Genomic DNA, 22,719 nt, shown 5'->3' on the forward strand with positions numbered 1-22,719 from the left:
AGAGGGGGGAGGTTTTTGGGGTAAATTGGAACCATGTTGCCCCTCCGAAACATTCCAAACGGACCCCTCGTCTTCCTGGAATACACGCCGAGTCAACATACACATGCACATAGAGAGGGTCCAGTCTTAACTCTGGCATGTAAACTACGCCGACTATGTGTGCATCTGTTTATGACATGCAAAATCAGTTCAGCCCCATTGCACAAAACACACTACCTACCAACAAACACATAACATACTTGACCAGATTTCAAAGATTTGTGGTCTCTGAAGGTTGCTGAACGTCTACTGGCCCATTAAGGTATCTTTAAGATGTCAAAAACTAGTCATTTTCCATATTTAAGAGCTAAAGTATTGTCATCCAAACTATGAATTTACACAAATTGAAGTATGGGAATTATGTTGTGACCAAAAAAAAGTTAAACAAATCAAAATTACTGTAAGCCTTTTTTAAGATCTAATAGTAAAATTCCATCAAATTGAACTGAATAATAGATTCTGGATTGTTCAATTGTTCAGAATAATAATGTTTGGGATTCTGGGAAAAGGATTATTCAATTAACCTCTTAAACTCTGCAGACCCTGACCTCATATATGTTAGCATTTGAAAGCGTAGAATGTCTTCTTTCTGGAGATATGCCTCACTTTTGCATTTGTTTTACACAAAGTAACTTACACTAAATTACTCTGGTACCATTTTCGTCTGGATTCGGCCTACCCAAAGCTTCCCATACCCACATACAGCGGTCTATATACAAAATGTTGGTGTAATTTTATAATAATAATTTGTTACATTTATATAGCGCTTTTCTAGGCACTCAAAGGAGAAATTTTACAGGAGACCCTTTGAAGTTACATAAAACACTGCTAAAAGTGATAAACATGTAAGTATATGTTGTCTGATAAATTTTAAATGACTTAAAAAAGTTCAAATGTTTTTATAAAAATCAACTGCAGAGCCAAGAACAAACTCAAACAAATTTTTAAAAAGTTTTTAAAATGACAAAACTAATTTGTAGCAGATAAGCATAGGACTTTAGCAGGTTTTGAAGGTCATGAGAAACATAAATTCACTCGAGTGTGTCCTTCTTTTGACTGGTAGTTGTACACCTTCAATAAATTCTCTCCTGTTGTTTTAGATTACTTTCATGGTGCTTAACCTAGTGCAGGCTGAAAACACAATGGACTAAGCATTCCTTACAGTCTGTTAAAAAATTGAATGTTTTTTTTTTCTTTCTGCTTGTGCAAAAATCTGCAAGGAAGTGTGACCAGCCCATCATGTGATATTTTCCCTCTTTTTTTTGTCACATTTCTCATATCTGCAGATTACTGAGCCAGTGTGCGTTCTTGTGTTATCTATCATGTTTTTGTACTGTCCCTCCACTCGTAATTCCCGAAACAAGTCTGCGCTTTAGAACAACAAACCCTGTGTTTATTATTGTCCTCCTGATTTTTGTTCCCTCTTTTTTGTCTCGTTTTTGCCGTAATGGAGTCAGACCTCTCTCTAGCACTGCCAAAACTCTGTCTGGAACACATTACAGCTGAGATCCAACACATGGCAAATGTTAGAAAGAGAGAGAAAGAAAAAAAAAAAGAAAAAAGAGCAAAAGAAAAACAGAGCAGGTTTAACATTCGGTTTCAGTGTCAGTAAAACACCCCCACCCTCTGTCGCTCGCCCTTGTGTGTCTTCTCTCTCCCTCGTTCTGATTTCTTGTCCTTTGTTTCATGACCTGCACCCTCACTTTCTCAGTCGCTTCCCTTCTTCTCCTCTCGTCCTTTCCTCTAAATTCTGCTCATTTACATGATGTGTTTCCTCAGGCTGCCCCCTCCACCTCGCGCAAAAAATATTTCATTTTATTCTGTCGCTTCTCTCATCAAGAGTTTGTGTGAAGTCTTTTTCTACTGCTTTATTAATATGACAAGCAGCACAAAAGCCAGAACACACACACACATACGCACAATCCAAGAGATGATTAAAGACAGGAAAAGGAGGAGCCAGTGATGAAGAACAGAATGATGATGTCTCATTAGCACATGTCATAAGAGGAGATCATTTGTGTATGAGAAACCCTTGCTGAATAATGATTGTAAAGTTACTAAAGATAGAGCTGTTTATTACTGATGGATGGATAGGAGATTGAAAATGATGAATAGTCAATAGAGGGAAATAGACTAATGATGTGTTCTTGTGTCTATCTGCACAGCTTTTTAATTGTTTTTTTTGTATGTAAACGCATACTGAACGGATGTCTTTGGCCTTGCTTCATGGGTGCCATGTTTTTAAGATGCCATATAAAGTTAAAAGAACTTCTTACTAATGGGTCTCGAGACCCCCTACATTCTATTCCATTACTTTGTCTAGCTGTTTTCGTAGTAATATGTTGTGTGTGAATGGCCTTAAAAATTTACAACAGAAATCGTTTGCACAGGGATGTTGTGTTGACTAGCAGTCAAAGATCTGCCTGCTAAACAAACGTTTTTCTTTTCTTCGGAACACAAATGAAGATCTTTTTGATGAAATCTAAGAGATTCTGTCCCTCCATTGACAGCTATGCAATTGAAAATGTGATGCTTCAAAAAGTTCATCAAGCAATCGTAAAACTAATCCATATGAATTGAGTGGTTTAGCCCAAATTTTCTGAAGACACTCGATCGCTTTATATGACGAACAGATTGAATTTAGGCTTTTATTCACAGATAAACACTGATCAGTGAACATAAACAGAAGCTCAACCGAACCTGCTTGATTCGTGAGAATGAACCTCATTGGTTCTTGCTGAAGCTCAAACGTGCAGAGTAACACATGAGAATGAACCTCATTGGATCTTGCGCAAGCTCAAACGTGCTGCGTAACACACGAGAATGAACCTCATTGGTTCTTGCAGAAGCTCAAACGTGCAGAGTAACATGAGAATGAACCTCATTGGTTCTTGCAGAAGCTCAAACGTGCAGAGTAACACACGAGAATGAACCTCATTGGTTCTTGCTAAAGCTCAAATGTGTAGAGTAACATACGAGAATGAACCTCATTGGTTCTTGCTGAAGCTCAAACGTGCTGCGTAACACACAAGAATGAACCTCATTGGTTCTTGCTGAAGCTCAAACGTGCTGCGTAACACACTAGAATGAACCTCATTGGTTCTTGCTGAAGCTCAAACGTGTAGAGTAACACATGAGAATGAACCTCATTGGTTCTTGCTGAAGCTCAAACGTGCAGAGTAACACACGAGAATGAACCTCATTGGTTCTTGCTGAAGCTCAAACGTGCAGAGTAACACACGAGAATGAACCTCATTGGTTCTTGCTGAAGCTCAAACGTGTAGAGTAACATGAGAATGAACCTCATTGGTTCTTGCTGAAGCTCAAACGTGCAGAGTAACACACGAGAATGAACCTCATTGGTTCTTGCTGAAGCTCAAACGTGTAGAGTAACATGAGAATGAACCTCATTGGTTCTTGCTGAAGCTCAAACGTGCAGAGTAACACACGAGAATGAACCTCATTGGTTCTTGCTGAAGCTCAAACGTGCAGAGTAACACACGAGAATGAACCTCATTGGTTCTTGCTGAAGCTCAAACGTGTAGAGTAACATGAGAATGAACCTCATTGGTTCTTGCTGAAGCTCAAACGTGCAGAGTAACACACGAGAATGAACCTCATTGGTTCTTGCTAAAGCTCAAACGTGTAGAGTAACATGAGAATGAACCTCATTGGTTCTTGCTGAAGCTCAAACGTGCAGAGTAACACACGAGAATGAACCTCATTGGTTCTTGCTAAAGCTCAAACGTGTAGAGTAACACATGAGAATGAACCTCATTGGTTCTTGCTGAAGCTCAAACGTGTAGAGTAACATGAGAATGAACCTCATTGGTTCTCGCCCGTCAAGCGAACATGCTTGAGCTTCTGTTTATCACAATTAATGTGTGAGTTGATGAAAATGTATATGTGAATAAAAGCCTAAATTCAATCTGTTCATCATATAAAGCGATCAAGTCTCTTCAGAAAATTTTGGTCTAAACCGCTCAATTCGTATGGATTAATTTTACGATCTCTATTAACTTTTTGAAGCGTCAAAATTTCAGTTGCGTAGCTGTCTATGGAAGGATGGAAATCTCTCAGATTTCATCAATTATATCTTTTGTTCCGAAGATGAACGGAAGTCTTTCGGGAAGTAATTAATGACAGAATTATAATTTTTTGGTGGACTTTAACCCAGGTTAACCCACAGTCATTTGATGGTATAAAAAGATTAGATCTGTGGATTGTTTGAACGTGTTTTCAATGGTGGAAGTTTAGCTCTTTTCATTGACCAGTAAACCTTTGGCATCAGTCATCCACTACTACGATCATACAGAGGTATTCCTACACTGGCTTTTTTTTTTTTTTAAGTCTTTTGATGCAGTTTTCTCTTTGCTGAAGTTTATGTCAAAGTATTGTTGAAGTTTTTGATATTCTTAGCCCTTTGATCATCCAGTAGTAGTACATGGAAGGATAGAGAGACACTTTTGGATCAAATCAAATTATCACAATTCCACACAACCCTTAATAAAATACTAAATTAGTAAAATTAATTCAAACGGATTCTTTGCATTAATTATAATGAATATAAAATGTATTACAAATCGGTAAAACGTTTAAATCTGATTTAAATGTTTTGGTTTTGGGGTTAAAGTCGTTCCAGCTCTTCTAGCTCTTACCTTTGTGTGTTATGTGAATTAGAAATAAAAGACGTTGACCCCTTATTACCTGGCCTGTTTTCCACAGATCTGCCTCTGCACGGTTGCTATGGGAGACAATGCTGGTTGCTAAGCAAAAGGAGGCAGTGATGGAAGTGAGGAGACAACTGGTGGAGGCAGCCAGCAAAGAGAACCTGCCAATCAAAATGAGTCTGGGTAAGGCCACGGCCCATATTTAAAGCTGATAGACACACACACACAGACTACATGAGGTACTCAAGAACATTATTCCTTATGGACATTTAAAAATGCTCTGAACACTACAGGGTTATTAGTGGAAATCCAGAACGCTTCAGAAATCCAGAGTTTGTTTAATTGGCAACGGTATTTTCCCGCTAACGACAGTGACGAGATGAACTTTTAATTGCTGTCGGAATAAAAATTAGGCATTCTTCCCAAACAAAGAGCCTCCTGTGGTTTTACAGAACTTTTTTACATTTACATCTGTTTTTCACTTTGTGTGTGAGATGCTGCAGAATATTGTGTGTATTCAGAAACTTCTTACTGAAGATTTTACATCAATAGCTAGTGAACAATAGAAAGAGAGACTGAGTGTTAAAGACAGAAAGAGAAGAAAAGAGGAAAAAGAATGAGACTTCAGTGGTTTTAAGTCAAAGACCCACAGCACCCCCTTCAGACAGCAAGTAGCACTACATATGGGAAGAGCGCCCATGTGTCCACTGAGGAAATATGAACCTCATGTTGGGATCACATGCTCGCACACATATGTTCTAGAGGTGCTCTGCTGCTCATAAGTTAAGCAATAGAGTCTGAAATGAGGGGTAAAAATACTCACAGGCATGTAAGACGCTCTTAAATACACACGAACACAATAGCTATAATCAGCTTGAGTAGTGTGTGTTAGAGTTCAAAAGGTGTAGAGCTGTAGACTTGTGGAAATACTAAAGGTTTGGGTTTGCCTGTTGCTGCGTTTTGTTTTAGTTTAGCTTGACCGCTTTAGCTTGACTATTTTTACTTTAAACAGCTTTATTGTAACAGTTTACCAACAGTTTTAGTTTTACTGATTTTCTACAATTTCGGTTTTAGTAAGTTTAGTTCAACAATTTTAGTGTAAAAGTTTTTCAACCATTTTTGTGTAACAGTTTTACTTTGAATTAGTATAGTTCAGCAACATAGTGTAAATGTTTTTTCCCAACAGTTTTAGTTTTATCGTTTTTCTTCAGTTTTAGTTGGTTTAATGTATTCGTTTTTGTTCTGTAGTAGTAATGTAACCGCTTTTTAACAATTGTTTTCCACAATGTCTAATATTAGTGCAACAGCTTTCCACTAGTTTTAGTTAGTTTAGTTGAGCAGTTTTAGTGTACAGTAACAATTGTTTTAAACCCGTTTTTGTTTAATTCATTACTTTAAGTTCACCCTTTTCACCAATGTAACAGTTTTAACTAGTTTTAGTGTTACCACCAGGCTTTATTAGTTTAGTTTAAAGGAACACGTCAACTTTTTGGGACTTTAGCTTATTCACCGAATCCACCAGAGTTAGATAAGTGCTTACATACCATTCTCATCTCCGTGCGTGTCATAACTCTGTCTGACGCAGCGACCACTAGCCTAGCTTAGCACAAAGACTGGGGGTAAACGGCTCCAGCTAGCCTACTGCTCAATAAGTGACAAAATAGCGCCAACATTTTCCTATTTACATGTTGTGATGTGTATAGTTACATTGTGTACTAAGACCGAAGAAAAAATTAAAAGTTGCAATTTTCTAGACCGATATGGCTAGGAACTATACTCTCATTCCTGCGTAATAATCAAGGAACTTTGAGGCGTACCATGGGTGCAGTGGCGCAATGATATTACACAGAGCCTGAAAATAGGCTAACTTCCATCAACATAACCAACGTGACAACCTGCTTGCACAGAGAGCGTGCTGGGGACTATTTTCATGCACTGTGTGTAATATCATTGCGCTGCTGCATCCATGGTACGCCTCAAAGTTCCTTGATTATTACACAGGAATGAGAGAATAGTTCCTAGCCATATCGGCCTAGAAAATCACAAAAAAATCGAGATAATGAGAAAATCGCCTTTAAAGTTGTCTAAAGGAAGTCCTTAGCAATGCATACTACTACTAATACTACATTTTTTATATATGTACAGTAGCAAATGTACAAAAAAATCTTCATGGAACATGATCTTTACTTAATATCCTAATGATTTTTGGCATAAAAGAAAAATCGATCATTTTGACCCGTACAATGTATTGTTGGCTATTGCCAAAAAATATACCCGTGACTTATAACTGGTTTTGTGGTCCAGGGTCACAAATAACAGCGGGACAGTTCATTGGACCATAACTTCTAAACAGACTCTCACACTTGTAGCAGGTCACCTCATTTATGGTCCTATGAATACAAACAGGCTTTTTTCAGTTTCAGTTTTTTGCACATTTAACTGTCAAATTCTATAAATCGAGTGCCCTTCTGGTTAGTCTGACAACATCCACATCTGTCGCTGTGTTTTTCGTTTAGGAGAGAATGAGAAAATGATGGTACCAATATGGATTTGTATTACTAAACATTCTGATTCAACAACACACAGGGCTGTTCTTCCAAAGCACACACACTATTACAGTACAGAAACTTTAGCCAACCTTTCTCACTGGATCACAGTTATTTCCTGATCTCCAAGCCAACGGAGCTTTTACAGTGCCAGAACAATCATACTGCGTATCAAACAGAACAAGTTACACACACACACACACACACACACACACACACACACACACACACACACACACACACACACACACACACACACACACACACACACACACACACACACACACACACACACACACACACACACACACACACACACACACACACACACACACACACACACACACACAGTATTTTTCTTTGCAGTGCAGGCACAGCTGTTATAGATTTTATTTTGCTTCATTTTGTAGCATCAGATGCATTATTCTGATGGGTTGTCGTAAAATGTGCTCTGGTGGTCTTCGTTTGTGCGTGTATGTGAACTCTGGTGGTCTTTTTTTTGCCGTGCGAGTGTGCTTGTCTGCGTGAACATACTCTGGGTCATTGCTGCCCTGTGTGTGTTTATGTACGTTCAGCCCTTGTTTCATGGTCATGTGATGGTTAGTCCTCCGTGTCTGACTTATTTCTCTTCCAACTTTCGGTCTGCTTGGAACAACTCACCCTCTCTCTCTTTTTCCTGGTAAAGTTGTGCCCTCCACATTATGCTGTGTGATTCTTGTTTTTTGTTTTTTTTAGAGCTTTCTAATGCTGACTCAATCTTTAATAGCCCCTTTCAGTCTTTGGATATTTCTGGAACAAAATCCATTTTCTCAACATTATTTTCTGAGCTGGCAAAATGTGATTGGTCTTTCTAGACAGTGCCACCATTTTCCCTTACCCAGCTACCCTCAGAATGTGGCCGTAGACATCAGAGCACTGCATTTTTCCTGATTCATTGCATACAAATGAGCTGGCGAAGGGTTCATTATTGAGAAAAAGGCTTTATGGGGTTAGCGGTTCTGCTTTTTTGGGATTAGCTTGACTGTCTTTTTGTTTTGCCAGTTGTCAAACAGATTTAATTTGCATCTGCTCTCTGCCCTGCAGAGATTTTTAGGCTATTAGTTTGCAGTAGTTGGAAAAGGTTCTAGACCCATAAACTAAACCATCTCCAGACTTGCACATCCAGATTTTTCTGCAGTTCTGGAGGTCAGTTGTCCCACTTACCCCCACCTAGAGCTTGACTTGTATCTACGAGAATGCTGTCATGTACTATTTCTACACCTTGACATCTTATTAACAGTTGTGATATCATTGCTTTCTATTTTTAAATTAATTACGCTCATAGAAGTAAGTCTTTCTTGAGAGGCATGGTTACAAAATACAAATGAATTGCATGCTTGTGAAATTTGGGCCATAATGGGGTTGGAGCCATCTTGTGATCCTGTCATCTTAAGAAAATGACCCTCAGGAGAACCACAGGGCTCTGTGCTCGGTCCGCCAATGATTCAGTCTCAATCTTCTATCATGTAACCGCCCTCTGGATGTCTGCCTGATTTTTTGCTTTTGGTGCATTGCTTGTTCTAGTAATTTTCTAGCCAGCTTTCATTCTGTCTGCACTCTTTCTGCCTCTTGTTTGTGTGTATGTGCTCTTGGCTGGGCTGAAGCAAACATTGGCTGCATTTGAGCAAAGGATATACTCCCACTTCTGGGGCTGGTTTATAGCATCAACATGGCAAAGTGACTGTATGCGTGAATGTGAACCCAACCCCCCTGTCTCAATGTTACCCCCCCCCCCCACACACACACACACACACACACAATAGCCTCCACTCCTTCTTTTCTGTGTTTTTCAAACTTTATCTTTAGAAATTTGAGCATGTTTTAAAATATGAGGTAATTGTGCAGAAATACAGTTGTTTATTACAACAAACATGAAATTAGTAGAAATGCACTGAAATTTCAGCCGAATTTCAGCTGAAATAGCAGCATCTAGTGGTGAGGTTGCGAACTGCAACCGCTCACCCCTCCCTTTCGAAGCACATATAGAAGCTACGGTGGCTGACACAGGACAAGGATGTCGTCGTCTGAGACAGCAGAGAGTAGCTAGCGCTCTGTAGAGCAGTTTGACCGTTAAGGGCTACTGTAGAAACACGATGCCGCAAAATGGCTGTATGTAGATAGAAATGGCTCATGCTAAGGTAATAAAAACGTAACAGTTCATTATATAAGGTCTTTATACACCTCTGAAAACATGGTTATGTATATTATATTGCATTTCTGTCAGTAGATCTTCTTAAATATTACACACTGCACCTTGTGAGTGAATGTAAGAGTTGAGAAAGAAATTGGATGTGTATGATTCGTTCTTAAAGTGACAGCAACCTATAAATACCTGCTTTGAAAAACATTAATGTTAATCAAATAACAAAACACAGCTTTTAACAAAGATTCATCTAGATTTCATTTATGCAGTGAACACTATAATGTTATTTTACATTTTAGGCCTAATTATTACATGTTTTTTATTATATTTTTTGCTTGTATTTTAATTCAGTATTGAAAAGTATGGAATTTTATTATGTCTAATATTAGTACAATTATTCAAAAATAAGATATTTTAAAATAAGGAATGAATAATAATAAAAAAAAGCATTTTCAGTTACGGTTTTCAGGCCAAGAGCATACAGAATTTTTGGTTTCGGCCCAGAATTTCATTTCTGTGCATCCCTAGAATTTAGAAATGGCTTGGATAAAAAATGTTTTTATATGTATTATTAGCTGAAACGGATAACCAATTAGTTAAAAAGACTGAGATGGACTGAGCTGCTGAATTACATGAAATATCTTTCTCATTCCCTCTCTCCATCTCAACCCTCCAGGGTCAGTGAGGATGTGTTTCTGTGTTGGAGTGTTTTTGGCTGAACTGTGCCAGTGTAATAAATAAGCTCAGAAGAGGTTGGCCGCATACAAACATTTTGACTCTGAGATGCATCAGCCTAAATGACATATACACTTATATTTTTGGCTTGTATCTCATACATGATGTGACATTACCAAGCAGTGTGAACTTTAAATCCACCGTTCTTCCAGACGCACAGTCTCAACACAGGAACTAAAGCGTGCATTTTGTGGTTTGGTCGGTGGTGTGTTTGAACATCAGTGTGTGCTGATAGTGATCATTTTATGAGATAAATTCTCTCCTCTGCCTTCCACAGTGTGCCTGTTTAGGTATTAATCGGTTTAAAGGGTTAGTTCACCCAAAAATGAAAATTCTGTCATTAATTACTCACCCTCATGTCGTTGGACACCCGTAAGACCTCCGTTCATATTCGGAACACAAATGAAGATATTTTAGTTGAAAGCTGATGGCTGAGAAAGGCTTCAGACAGGCCTCCATTGGCATTCAGTACATTGACACTTCCAATATCCATGAAAGGCACTTAAAACCGTGATACATACCGAACCGTGTGCAAACTGTACCATTGCACCCCTAGCGTAATGTATACGAGGGGGTGCCACAAAATGGAGAACATTTTCAAAGGGTGCCATGACTGAAAAAAAGTTGGGAAACACTGCTTCAACCAATCAGACCACAAGAGGCGTGATCAACGGGCATAAATTAAATGTCTCTGTACGCAATTGGATAGTCCTTCAACCAATCAGACCACAAGAGGCGTGATCAACGGGCATAGTTCAAATGACTCTGTACGCAATTGGATAGTCCTTCAACCGATCAGACCACAAGAGGTGTGATCAATGGGCATAGTTCAAATGACTCTGTATGCAATTGGATAGTCCTTCAACCAATCAGACCAACGATCCATCGCTTCTTTATCCGCCATTGTGTTAAACCCACCAATAGCGCCCCAGGTGGATAAGCCGGTTTGTGATTGGTCCCCGCAAATTTGTAACAGAAGCAGGATAGAAATATATATAGGTTTCCAGCCTGAGCTGCAGGGCGAAATCAAATCGCCAGCAGATCAGGCTGGGTTTAACCAGTCTAGGTTTAACGTAGTAGTTCATAATCAATTTTATTTCAATTGTTACAATACGCATACATTCAAAAGTAAACACACACACATTGAGTTATGTTGAGTCAGTTCCTAGTGATAATATTATGGTGTGGTTTAGTATCAAAAGAGTTGGTGAGTTTATAACACACACTGAAGAGACTGTTCTACAGGATTACTTTTTTTTCTTTCCTTTACGTGTGTGTGTGTGTGTGTGTGTGTGTGTGTGTGTGTGTGTGTGTGTGTGTAATAAATCTGTGTGTTGGCAATGAATTTGCATTGAAGTACATTTTCTCTGGAGTTCAAACAATATTTGAAGTTGTGTTTGACACCAAAGATACAATTGAAGGTAAACACTGAATTCAGAATGACTGAATGTTGTTTTATGAAACTGTTGAATCTAGACAACTTGAGTAAGATGCTGATGTTTTTCTCTCTTTTCTCAGGGCGGGTTACAGCCGAACAGCTTTGTTCATACGTTCAGTTGTTTCGGGACAGTTGGGGGGCTCTGGAAAGTCACAGCGGAGTCCTGCAGCTGGGACTGGCTGCTGCTCAAGCTCTCCGTCATCCCGCTCTCCCGTGCTGGGACTCCTGCCTTGCTTTTGAGAGACTCCTCCTGCAGGTTAGCCAATCACACAGCTCACTGATCTGTCAATAACAGGCTGTAGAGTTCTGTTTTATGACATCCTCAATTGCAATGCGCTACATATCTCCATCTCTATTGTGAGAGTTAATGATTAAGTGATTTCTGTAGGCCTCTCCTTCACTGTCTCTTTGTCTAGTACATACTGTTCAAGTATTCATGGCTTTAAAGGACAATCGATATTTGCTGAAACAGCACCTTGAATCTCAGAAGATCACCAGAAATCATGTTAAACCAGTTATGCCCTGAAGTATCCATCTCCATTTATATTGAAGTTTGATAATCTGTGAATTAAGTTCATAGATATTTTTTCTGTTGGCACTGTTCAGGGACAGTAGTTACGTAAAGCTCCTGGACGTTTAAGAGATTTCACAGGAGTGTATTCTAGCACTTCAGTCATCACTCTATGCTAGAATATATACAGTACTTTACTATTAGCTATTGAACCATCCTTATGTCATCCATCTGTTCATCCTTACATCCATCCTTTTATTCACCCATCCATCCATTATTCAATTAATCCGTCTGCAGTATTCATTCATCCATACATTCATTTATTCATGCATCCACCCTACTCCATCCATTCCATCTATCTGACAATCTGTCCATTCATCAGTCCATCCATCCATCCATAACTCTAACTAAATGTATGTCCATCTAACTAAATGTATCCATCCATCTATTAATTTACCTATCCATCCATTTATCCATCCACTCATCCATTTACCTATCCATCCACTCATCCAACCATCCATCCGTCCAGCTAAATATATCCATCCATCCATTCATTCATCCACTCATCCATTTACCTATCCATCCACTCATCCAACCATCCATCCGTCCAGCTAAATGTATCCATCCATTCATTCATTCATCCACTCATCCATTTACCTATCCATCCATTCATCCATCCACTCATCCGACCATCCATCCGTCCAGCTAAATATATCCATTCATCCAACCACTCATCCATTTACCTATCCATCCACTCATCCAACCATCCATCCGTCCAGCTAAATGTATCCATCCATCCATTAATCCACTCATCCATTTACCTATCCATCCAATCATCCATCCACTCATTCATTTACCTATCCATCCACTCATCCAACAATCCATCCATCCATTAAGCTAAATGTTTCCATCCATCCATCCACTCATCCATTTACCTATCCATCCACTCATCCAGCCATCCATCTGTCCAGCTAAATGTATCCATCCATTCATCCATCCACTCATCCATTTACCTATCCATCCACTCATCCAACCATCCATCCATCCAGCCAAATGTATCCATCCATCCATTAATCCACTCATCCATTTACCTATCCATCCACTCATCTAACCATCTATCCATCCAGCTAAATGTATCCATCCATCCATTCATCAATCCACTCATCCATTTACCTATCCATTCATTCATCTATCCACTCATCCATCTACAGATTATCTATAAGTGTGTTATGTATTGAGAATGTGTTCTTATGTGTACCTGCCTATGGACACGGATGTAAATTAACAATGTTGCTATAATCCGGCCTTTTTACAAATCAAATCAGATACATCCGCAGATACATCCATTCAGTCATCCACTCATCCATCTACCGATTAATTTGTTCATCCATTCACTTATCCATCTTCCTCTCATCCATTCATCCATCCATCCACTCATTAATTAATTAATTTGTTCATCCATCCATCATCCACCGATTCAATCATTCATTCATCCATCCATCCACTCATTCAATCATCCATCCATCCATCCATCCACCGATCCAACCATTCATCCATCAATCCACTCATCCGTCTACCAATCCAACCATTCATCCATCAATCCACTCATCCGTCTACCAATCCAACCATTCATCCATCAATCCACTCATCCGTCTACCAATCCAACCATTCATCCATCAATCCACTCATCCGTCTATCAATCCATGCATTCATTCATCCATCGATCCATCCACCCACTCATCCATCCATCAAATCCATCTATCGATGCCTTCGTCCATCCATTCACTTATTTATCTTCTGATCATCCATTGATCCATCTACCGATCCGTCCACCCACTCATTAATTTATCCATCATCCACCGATTGATCCATCCATCAATCCATTCATCTGTCTACCAATTCATATATCCATAAACTGATCTATCCATCTGAGCAGACAACTAACCAACTCTGTCTATCTTTGTCCTGAACAAAGGATTGTTTCGAACAAACGGCAGTGATACTAATGTTACATTATTTAAATGATCATTAAATTTTTGTATTTTGTCTTAATACAAAAGTGTACTGGTCATATTAATCTTTGTGGTTGTGTTCTGCTGTTGGTAATGTACCCGCCTGTGTCTGCAGGTGCAGTGAGTGAGTGAGTAAACAGTCTAAACAGCCTAACTGGCAACAGCACTCAGTAAACACTCTGTGTTTGGCTTTGGGGAAAAACAGAGAGATTCTTTAAGCATCAGTAGAGTTGTGAGGCAGCTTGGATTGGAGTACTCCAGTGGGTGTTTGGCTCTCTGAGGATGCAAAAGTGAAAAGGAAATGCTTTCACTGAGGCCCGTCTGGGGCGGATACACGCGTGTGCATCACATCACAGATCAAGGGTCAAATATGTTGAGGACAGAGGGAGTGAGGGAGACGTGGGCAGAGAGAAAGGACAGAGACCTTAATGGGAAATGTGGAAAATAGTGAGCCAAGAGAGAAGAAAAAGCTAAATGAATGTCTTCAGAGAGATTTGAAGGGGGAAAAAATTTATTAGAGGGTTGAACTTATCAAAATATCTTAACCACACTAGAACATGTAAAAAAGAGCGTTCCAGACTAATATCCTCTCGCTCCTCCGTTATTAGTTTTCACAGACTGTTTTTGATGGAGTTTCTGGTTCCTGTGGCCGTAAAGAGATCAGCAGGAAAGCTCAGCCCATAGGAACTCATTAAAACAAATCAGGAAAAACACAAGGCCAAACCGCCAAACAGCTAAACAGCAATCAGCACTCAAGCTTATAAACCTTCAACTTTCCAGTGGGCATCATCACTCCGGTGTTTACTAACATGTAAAACATTATGCTAATCACATATTTGCAACCAAGCTATATAAAAAAGGAGTTGCACTACCTAATGCATGCTGCATCTCTGCTTTTATTAAAGAGGTACACTATATTGCCAAAAGTATTGGGACACCCCTCCAAATCATTTAATTCAGGTGTTCCAATCACTTCCATAGCCACAGGTGTATAAAATCAAGCACTAGGCATGCAGAAGCTTCTATAAACATTTGTGAAAGAATGGGTCGCGCTCAGGAGCTCAGGGAATTCAAGCGTGGTACCGTGATAGGTTGCCACCTGTGCAATAAGTAAATTTGTGAAATTTCCTCACTACTAAATATTCCACGGTCAACTGTTAGTGGTGTTATAACAAAGTGGAAGCAATTGGGAACAACAGCAACTCAGTGGTAGGCCATGTAAAATCACAGAGCGGGGTCAGCGCATGCTGAGGCTCACAGTGCGCAGAAGTCACCAACTTTCTGCAGAGTCAATAGCTACAGACCTCCAAACTTTGTGTGGCCTTCAGATTAGCTCAAGAACAGTGTGTAGAGAGCTTCATGGAATGGGTTTCCATGGCCGAGCAGCTCATCCAAGACCAATCACGCTTCTCTGTCTGGCAATCTGATGGACGAGTCTGGGTTTTGGCGGTTGCCAGGAAAACGGTGCTTGCCTGATTATTTAGTGCCAATTGTAAAGTTTGGTGGAGGGGGGATTGTGGTGTGGGGTTGTTTTTCGGGGGTTGGGCTTGGCCCCTTAGTTTCAGTGAACAGCTTTGGGATGAATTAGAGCGGAGACCAGGTCTTCTCGTCCAACATCAGTGCCTGACCTCACAAATGCGCTTCTAGAAGAATGGTCAAAAATTTCCATAAACACACTTCTACTTTGTGGAAAGCTTTCCAGAAGAGTTAAAGCAGTTATAGCTGCAAAGGGTGAGCCAACTCCTTATTAAACCCTATGGATTAAGAATGGGATGTCATTAAAGTTCATGTGCATGTAAGACCAGCGTCCCAAAACTTTTGGCAATATAGAAAAGTTTTCTGTGATGGGTTAACGTTAGAGGAAAGAATTTGCAGTTTGTACAGTATAAAAATCATTATGTCTATGGAAAAGTCCCCATAAAACATGAAACACAACGTGTGTGTGTCTGTCTGTCTGTGCCCCCAAAAGTTAATATTCAGTAATTATAAGGCTCTCTCTGGGAAATCAAATATCTGCATTCAGCCTTGAGCACATAGTGCTAGTTTCTGTTTGCACTCTAAACACCATCAGTAACAGGATCCCTGATTTTCCCCAAAGTAATAAATACACTCTTGCTCTCCCCTTGTTTATTATATTTTATTTTATTTTCCATTTGATGTTTTTTTTTTTTTCCCTCTGATATTTGCAAGCTGGATTTCTGAAACCAGAGGCTGAAATTGTGTTATTGAAAATACTGGCATGAGGCTGGCTCATTCTTCAGGTCTGCGGTTACCTCTCTCACCCTCCTGGGGTGCAGTATGGGAAAGCTGGATAGTGTTAATAAAGGCACCCATCCAACCAGGCCTCACCCTTCTTCACTGAGTCTATAGATTTGTTCTGAAAACTAGTGAGCTGTCTACATAGACAGCATGATCCTAACCATCACGGAAGCTTGTAAGTGACAGATTTGGGACACGCTACATTGGTAGAAGCTTAAAAAAGTGCTCCTCACAGATGATTTTAATGAAGTTTGATGTCATCCTGTGGATAAGCTAATGAAATTATATATATTTTTAAAATTCAAAGCAAACATCTATTGATTATAATAATCTATTTTTAGTGTAGTTTGAACTATTTTTAACTATACTTGTAGGTACTTCTCACAGTTGATTTCAATATGTGATATTATACTCTAATAAGAATAAAGATACAAACATTATTGGGTTATAGCATCTACTTTTCGAAACTTGTCAGTATTGAATGAAATGTATGTTTACTGGTCATCATATTGAATTTATTTCAGCACTTTATTTCAAAGCATAAAAGGGTTGCTGTCTTCGTCCAAAGTTTATTAGGTTATATGTACTATGTATTTATCAGTGTTCATTTTTTCATCCATCTTGTGTTCAATGGAGAATTTACAGACTGGCTGATATCTTTTCAGCATAAAACAGAAGTTCAGTCAGGTACACTTAAAGGGTTAGTTCACCCAAAAATGAAAATTCTGTCATTAATTACTCACCCTCATGTCGTTGGACACCCGTAAGACCTCCGTTCATATTCGGAACACAAATGAAGATATTTTAGTTGAAAGCTGATGGCTGAGAAAGGCTTCACACAGGCCTCCATTGGCATTCAGTACATTGACACTTCCAAGATCCATGAAAGGCACTTAAAACGTCGTTACAAAGTCTATCTCACCACAGTGGCTCTACAATAATCATACAATGCGACGACAATAGTTTTTGTGCGCAAAAAAAAATCAAAATAACACCTTTATCCAACTTGTTCTTGTCTTCCGTGTGCGCCTCCACGACGCATGCGCGAGAATATGACGTAGCGCCGGTGTTCGGGAATCGATGAAATACACACTTAAGCCCCATTTTGAGCACTACGCCGAGACCTAAAGCACGATCAATGTAGAATCCAACAGCTTAGACACGCGCGTCTTCCTCTGCTCGTAAACAAATCGCTTCTGGGTCATATGTCCGAACGCCGGATCTGCGTCATATTCTCGCGCATGCGTCGTGGAGGCGCACACGGAAGTCGAGAACAAGTTGGATAAAGGTGTTATTTTGATTTTTTTTTGCGCACAAAAACTATTGTCGTCGCATTGTATGATTATTGTAGAGCCACTGTGGTGAGATAGACTTTGTAACAACGTTTTAAGTGCCTTTCATGGATCTTGGAAGTGTCAATGTACTGAATGCCAATGGAGGCCTGTGTGAAGCCTTTCTCAGCCATCAGCTTTCAACTAAAATATCTTCATTTGTGTTCCGAATATGAACGGAGGTCTTACGGGTGTCCAACGACATGAGGGTGAGTAATTAATGACAGAATTTTCATTTTTGGGTGAACTAGACCTTTAAGTCAAAAACATCATAGACAAACTTTGTCAACTTTTTATTGGCATATTTTGCAACAAAATTTACATTTGGCGAAATGGCTCTGTTCTAAATTCCCCATCCTTTTCATGAGCTCCATGAAAAGCCAAGACAGGGAACAGCAGCAGATTCTGGGGACAACCACCCATTTTTAAACTGGGAGGGCAGCAAAATCCCCCATTTAGAACAGAGTATGCATCAATGACAACAGAATGACATTGATTAAGTTAAACTCAGTTTAAGGAGGAGCTGGGGAGGAGGTGGGTAGCAAAGCAGCGTGCAGCAGAAGCCAGCAGGCAGATTGAACTGAAGCTACGCCCTGTTTGAGAGTTGCCAATCGAGTGCATAGGAATCGGATCAGCTGATATGGGCGGGGTTGGAATTTTTCCAATCAGGAGATAGCGCAGCTTGACTACGTGGCCTATCTGAACTAATGCAGAATGCTTGATCTGGATAGTCTTTTCTTCCTTATTGTGATGTAGATCAGATTCTTGAGCAAGAAAAAAATGTAGGACTTGATTTTGTCCATCGGGAATTGATTGGATGGTTGTGGTTTGCTGTTGGTGGATCTCATGTGAGTGACAGGTTGTCCCGCCCTCATGCCAGTAAACACGTCATCACAGAAGAGAAGAGATGTCACTCCAATAGAGGGGAAGTTATTATGAATTTAAAGATTCAATAAAAATAAAATAATCATGGTGTGCGGATAAATCACGGATAAATAATTTGTATAAAACGGTTCGTTCCAGTCCTTGATTCTGATTAGTCAATAGCTGTGTTTTTTTTTTTTATTCACGATAAAACACGGCTAAGACCGCTTCACCCAACGGTTCTGTGTATCACTGCAAAACACCCTTAGCAACGAAAACATTTGTTTGTTCTCATTGATATTGTTCATTGAAGCTTACTGTATTATGTAGAAGAGAATTGTGAGAGAGAGATTGAGTGAGCGAGTGTACCTGCATTTAGATGCATTATTTTCCTTCAGGTCAGTCCTGTGTTCATAATAAAAAACTGTTTTTGACCGATGACCGAATATGCCGCTGACATCTTGCGCTGATTTGGGACATGGGTCTGCGCAGTAGAGAGCAGGAATTAGAGCCGCGATATCAAACCCCGCCCACACTCCTGCAGAATCTTTTAGTACTCAGTCTAAAAAAATAAATAAACAGTCACGGAAATATAGAAATTAGAGCTAAAGCTCAAATCTCCTCCTGGAAATCACTCAGAGATGCTGTCAATAGGCAAGTTTCCATTACAATCCAGTTTGCGCAAATCGAAATTGCGAATTGATAATACGCCCAATTGAAACACGTCAATTTCGCAAAAACTCATATATATCGCAAAAAAAAGTATGCTCATATGAGGTGGTTTTTCAGGCAATTCAAAAAATGAATATTTCGCAAAACTTCAATGGAACTAGTTTTTTCGCATTTACAGGTCACCTGGTGCAAGTAAAAGTTGATCATTCTTTAAAGATGACGTGGTATGTTTGGACAGAAGACGAGAAAGAGTTTTATTAAAAGATAAAATAATTTATGGGAATACTGGATGCTTAACAAGGAAATGCCACAATTTATCAAGACTTTGAAGCAGATATGAGGGAGAAACTCCCAGAAGCACCTCATACGTGGCCGCTCCCTTCGATTAAAAATAATGGCTAGTGCAGTGGCTGGGATATATATGTAAAGTTACCAACATCTGTTGCCATGATTTTTGGAATGACTTATCGCGAGAGGAAAAAAAAATGTTTTAGTCGCGTAACATCAGTTAATGGAAACGGTGTCATTTCGCAATAGTTTTTTATCGACATTTAGAAAGTGCCGCAAAGGATTTGCGCAAATCTCTAGTGGAAACGCGGCTAATCTCAGTTGTCAATCATGACATCACATCACAGTTTTTATAGCATCAAATAATTAACTAGAACCAAACTTATTTAAAAAATAATTAACACTTGATAGTACTCAGTCTAAAAAAATAAATAAACAGTCACGGAAATGTAGAAATTAGAGCTAAAGCTCAAATCTCCTCCTGGAAATCCGGAAAAAAGTCTGTTTATGCCTCAGGAACTACTTCACTCAGAGAAGCTGTCAATAGGCAAGTTTCCATTACAATTCAATTTGCGCAAATCGAAATTGCGAATTGATAATACGCTCAATTGAAACACGTCAATTACGCAAAAACTCCCATATATCGTGATAAAAAAACGACCTGAAATGATGCAAACCATCTTTGGAAAAAAGTGTAATTTGATTGTTATAAAGATATAGTTCTAAAGATCGTTCTCAATATTAATGAACACAGCTATAACGATTATGGCACAGAGAAACAATATCGTTGGAATCACTTTCAGAAGGATTTTTTTCCTGATGATGAGTGATAAAAACATTGACAGCCAATCAGAATCCATCCTGCTTTAACAAACTCGAGTATTTAATGCGCCAGACAAGCACGCGCTTAGAATAAACAGAACGATATTGTCCGCTGGTGTGGACGCTAATATAGTTATCATTACAGTTATCGTCCTTGGTGTGAATGGGCCTTTATTCACGATACAGCACAGCCTTTTGTACCTTATTGCTTACATAATAAACACTGCAATATTCCATAAAAAAAATAAGAACATTTTTCAATTTTGATTTCATAAGTGACTTTACAAACAGGAGTTGGCAGGTGACTGTGTCCTTGCTAAAGCTGTGGCCCTGGCTGCAGGTAATGCTATGATTTGTTGACTATGGCTGAGACTTTTGACAGGTTTGGTTTCTTTGGCTTCTGCTGTCCCACTAAGATGGTTTTAGAGAAGAGCTTAAAGTTAATAAGCTGACACAAAGCTGAGGAAAGATAGGCATGAGCCTGGTGCGGCTGGTGTGCAGCCCTGGCAGGGGGAATGTGTGTATGTGAGAGTGTGTTTGCTGGAGAGGGTGTTATGGTCAAGAAGAGCTGTCAACAAGTACTCTCTTTCACCCATTCCCGTTACCTCACAGCCCAGCATACAGAGTGTGTAATTATATTCATACTAAATGTCAGGGGTTGTTTTATTTTTTTCAAAACACTGCCATTATGGTGTCAAACATGTTTCAGGTAAAGAAGCACAAGAGTTATTTAACAGTGGTGTATTATTTAACTAGATTTTTGCATTTAGTGAAGAAAATGTAAGTGGCTTGCCCTATAAATAAGTCTACATCATGATGCAAGGGCATTGTAGGTGGTTGCTTCTTGCTCATTGCTGAGGTATTCTGGTTCAAGTGACAATGAGCGTTCTGCTGGAAATGTCACATTTGCTATGAGATATGACACTCGGATCACGGTTATATCCGTCCACTGTGGATAATCCGCAGGTCGGGCGGGCCAAGTAATAAAAAACAACCTTCTGATTTATTGTGGGTGGGTTGCAGGTGGATGAGATGAATCATTAATGATGGAGATATTAACGTGTTTAAAGCTTAATTTGTTCGTCAGGCATTCATTTGCAGACTCTCATTAAGCGATGCATTGTTTAAGCAGCGATGCAAAACAGATCAGAGAGAAATTTCAAAAAGGAGAATTAAATATAAACAAAACGAAAAAAAGAAAGAAAGAAGTACCGTATGGGAGTGTGTATTAGTGAAGTAATTAACCATGACGAAACTAGTGCACTAGCCTATGTTCAGCTTGGGCTGAATGCCGTTAATGCCGTGTGTGTGTGTGAGAGAGAGAGAAGCAGCAGTGACGGTAACAGTGACATTCCAATTTAAGTTTCAAGGGAGTAAATCCTGTGTTTAGGCTATTAAGGAAATGTAATTTTGTCAAAGAAGAACTTTTACTTTAGGCGCACTGACAAGTGATTTATGCATTAACAAAATCAGAGACCCCTGGAAATCCGATCACAAGCGACGCATGTTACTAGCAATTGTAAACAGCAATCACTTTGCCTGACCACTCGTGATCGGATTACATGAAATGGTTGTTAACGGCCCACATGTGTGACTTTAAAGTCCCACTGTAGTCAATAATTGTATCCCTTAACTCATATTTGATCACCAAAATTACATATTTAAATGGTTTTTTTCCCTTAAAAATAGCTTGAATGTAACTCTACACCCTTGTTTCATTTAATATACGCAGTTCCATGTATATGAATTAGCCCCGCCCCCACTTACTCAGCGGCCAGCTTACTGAGGTAAACACTGCACACAGGTATCACTCTTTACAATGTCAGACACATAATGGTAACTGATATGATTAACCTTTTGCTTGACTACGTTATCAAACAGCTAATAATGTGTTGCTAAAGTTACACAAACCATGTTCCTGTTTGCCATCTCAGGCGATTTTTCTTCTAAAAATCAGCATCCTTAGAAATGCTTTGAACAAATTAGAACGTCGGTGGAGAAAGTGATATAGTTCATCAAAACATCATAATATACATCATATACATATTTCACTCACTATACTGCTTAATGTTCCCGATTTTTCATATCAACAGAAAAATATACCAAGATAACCTGGCTTCTCGTGAAGATAATGATATGCTAAAGCCCGCTCGCATGTTGATATGATTGTTTACAAGGTAGTTTGTGATGTCAGAAGCTCCCAGCGATTTCAAACCACGTTTTTTGAGACCGTCTGGTTCACAGCAGAAAATACTCAGGTGTTGCACATGGTTTGTCTGAAAGCATATTAAAAACACCACATAAAAAACTTGATTTTCACCACAGGGGAATAATGATGATCTTCTTATCC

The 22,719-nt window shown here is 39.3% G+C and overlaps 1 protein-coding gene across 1 annotated transcript in view; it reads left to right on the forward strand.

Moving 5' to 3' along the window:
* scfd2 (sec1 family domain containing 2) overlaps positions 1–22,719 on the forward strand; it is a 221,243-nt gene that overhangs the window by 25,388 nt on the left and 173,136 nt on the right. The window contains exons 3-4 of the mRNA XM_079831658.1: positions 4,765–4,892; positions 11,691–11,866. Of these exons, the coding sequence (XP_079687784.1) occupies positions 4,765–4,892; positions 11,691–11,866 (304 nt within the window). The remainder of the gene's footprint in view (positions 1–4,764; positions 4,893–11,690; positions 11,867–22,719) is intronic.

Source organism: Gobio gobio (genome assembly GCF_949357685.1).
Source record: "Gobio gobio genome assembly, chromosome: 12".
In the NCBI taxonomy this organism is placed as follows: Eukaryota; Metazoa; Chordata; class Actinopteri; order Cypriniformes; family Gobionidae; genus Gobio; species Gobio gobio.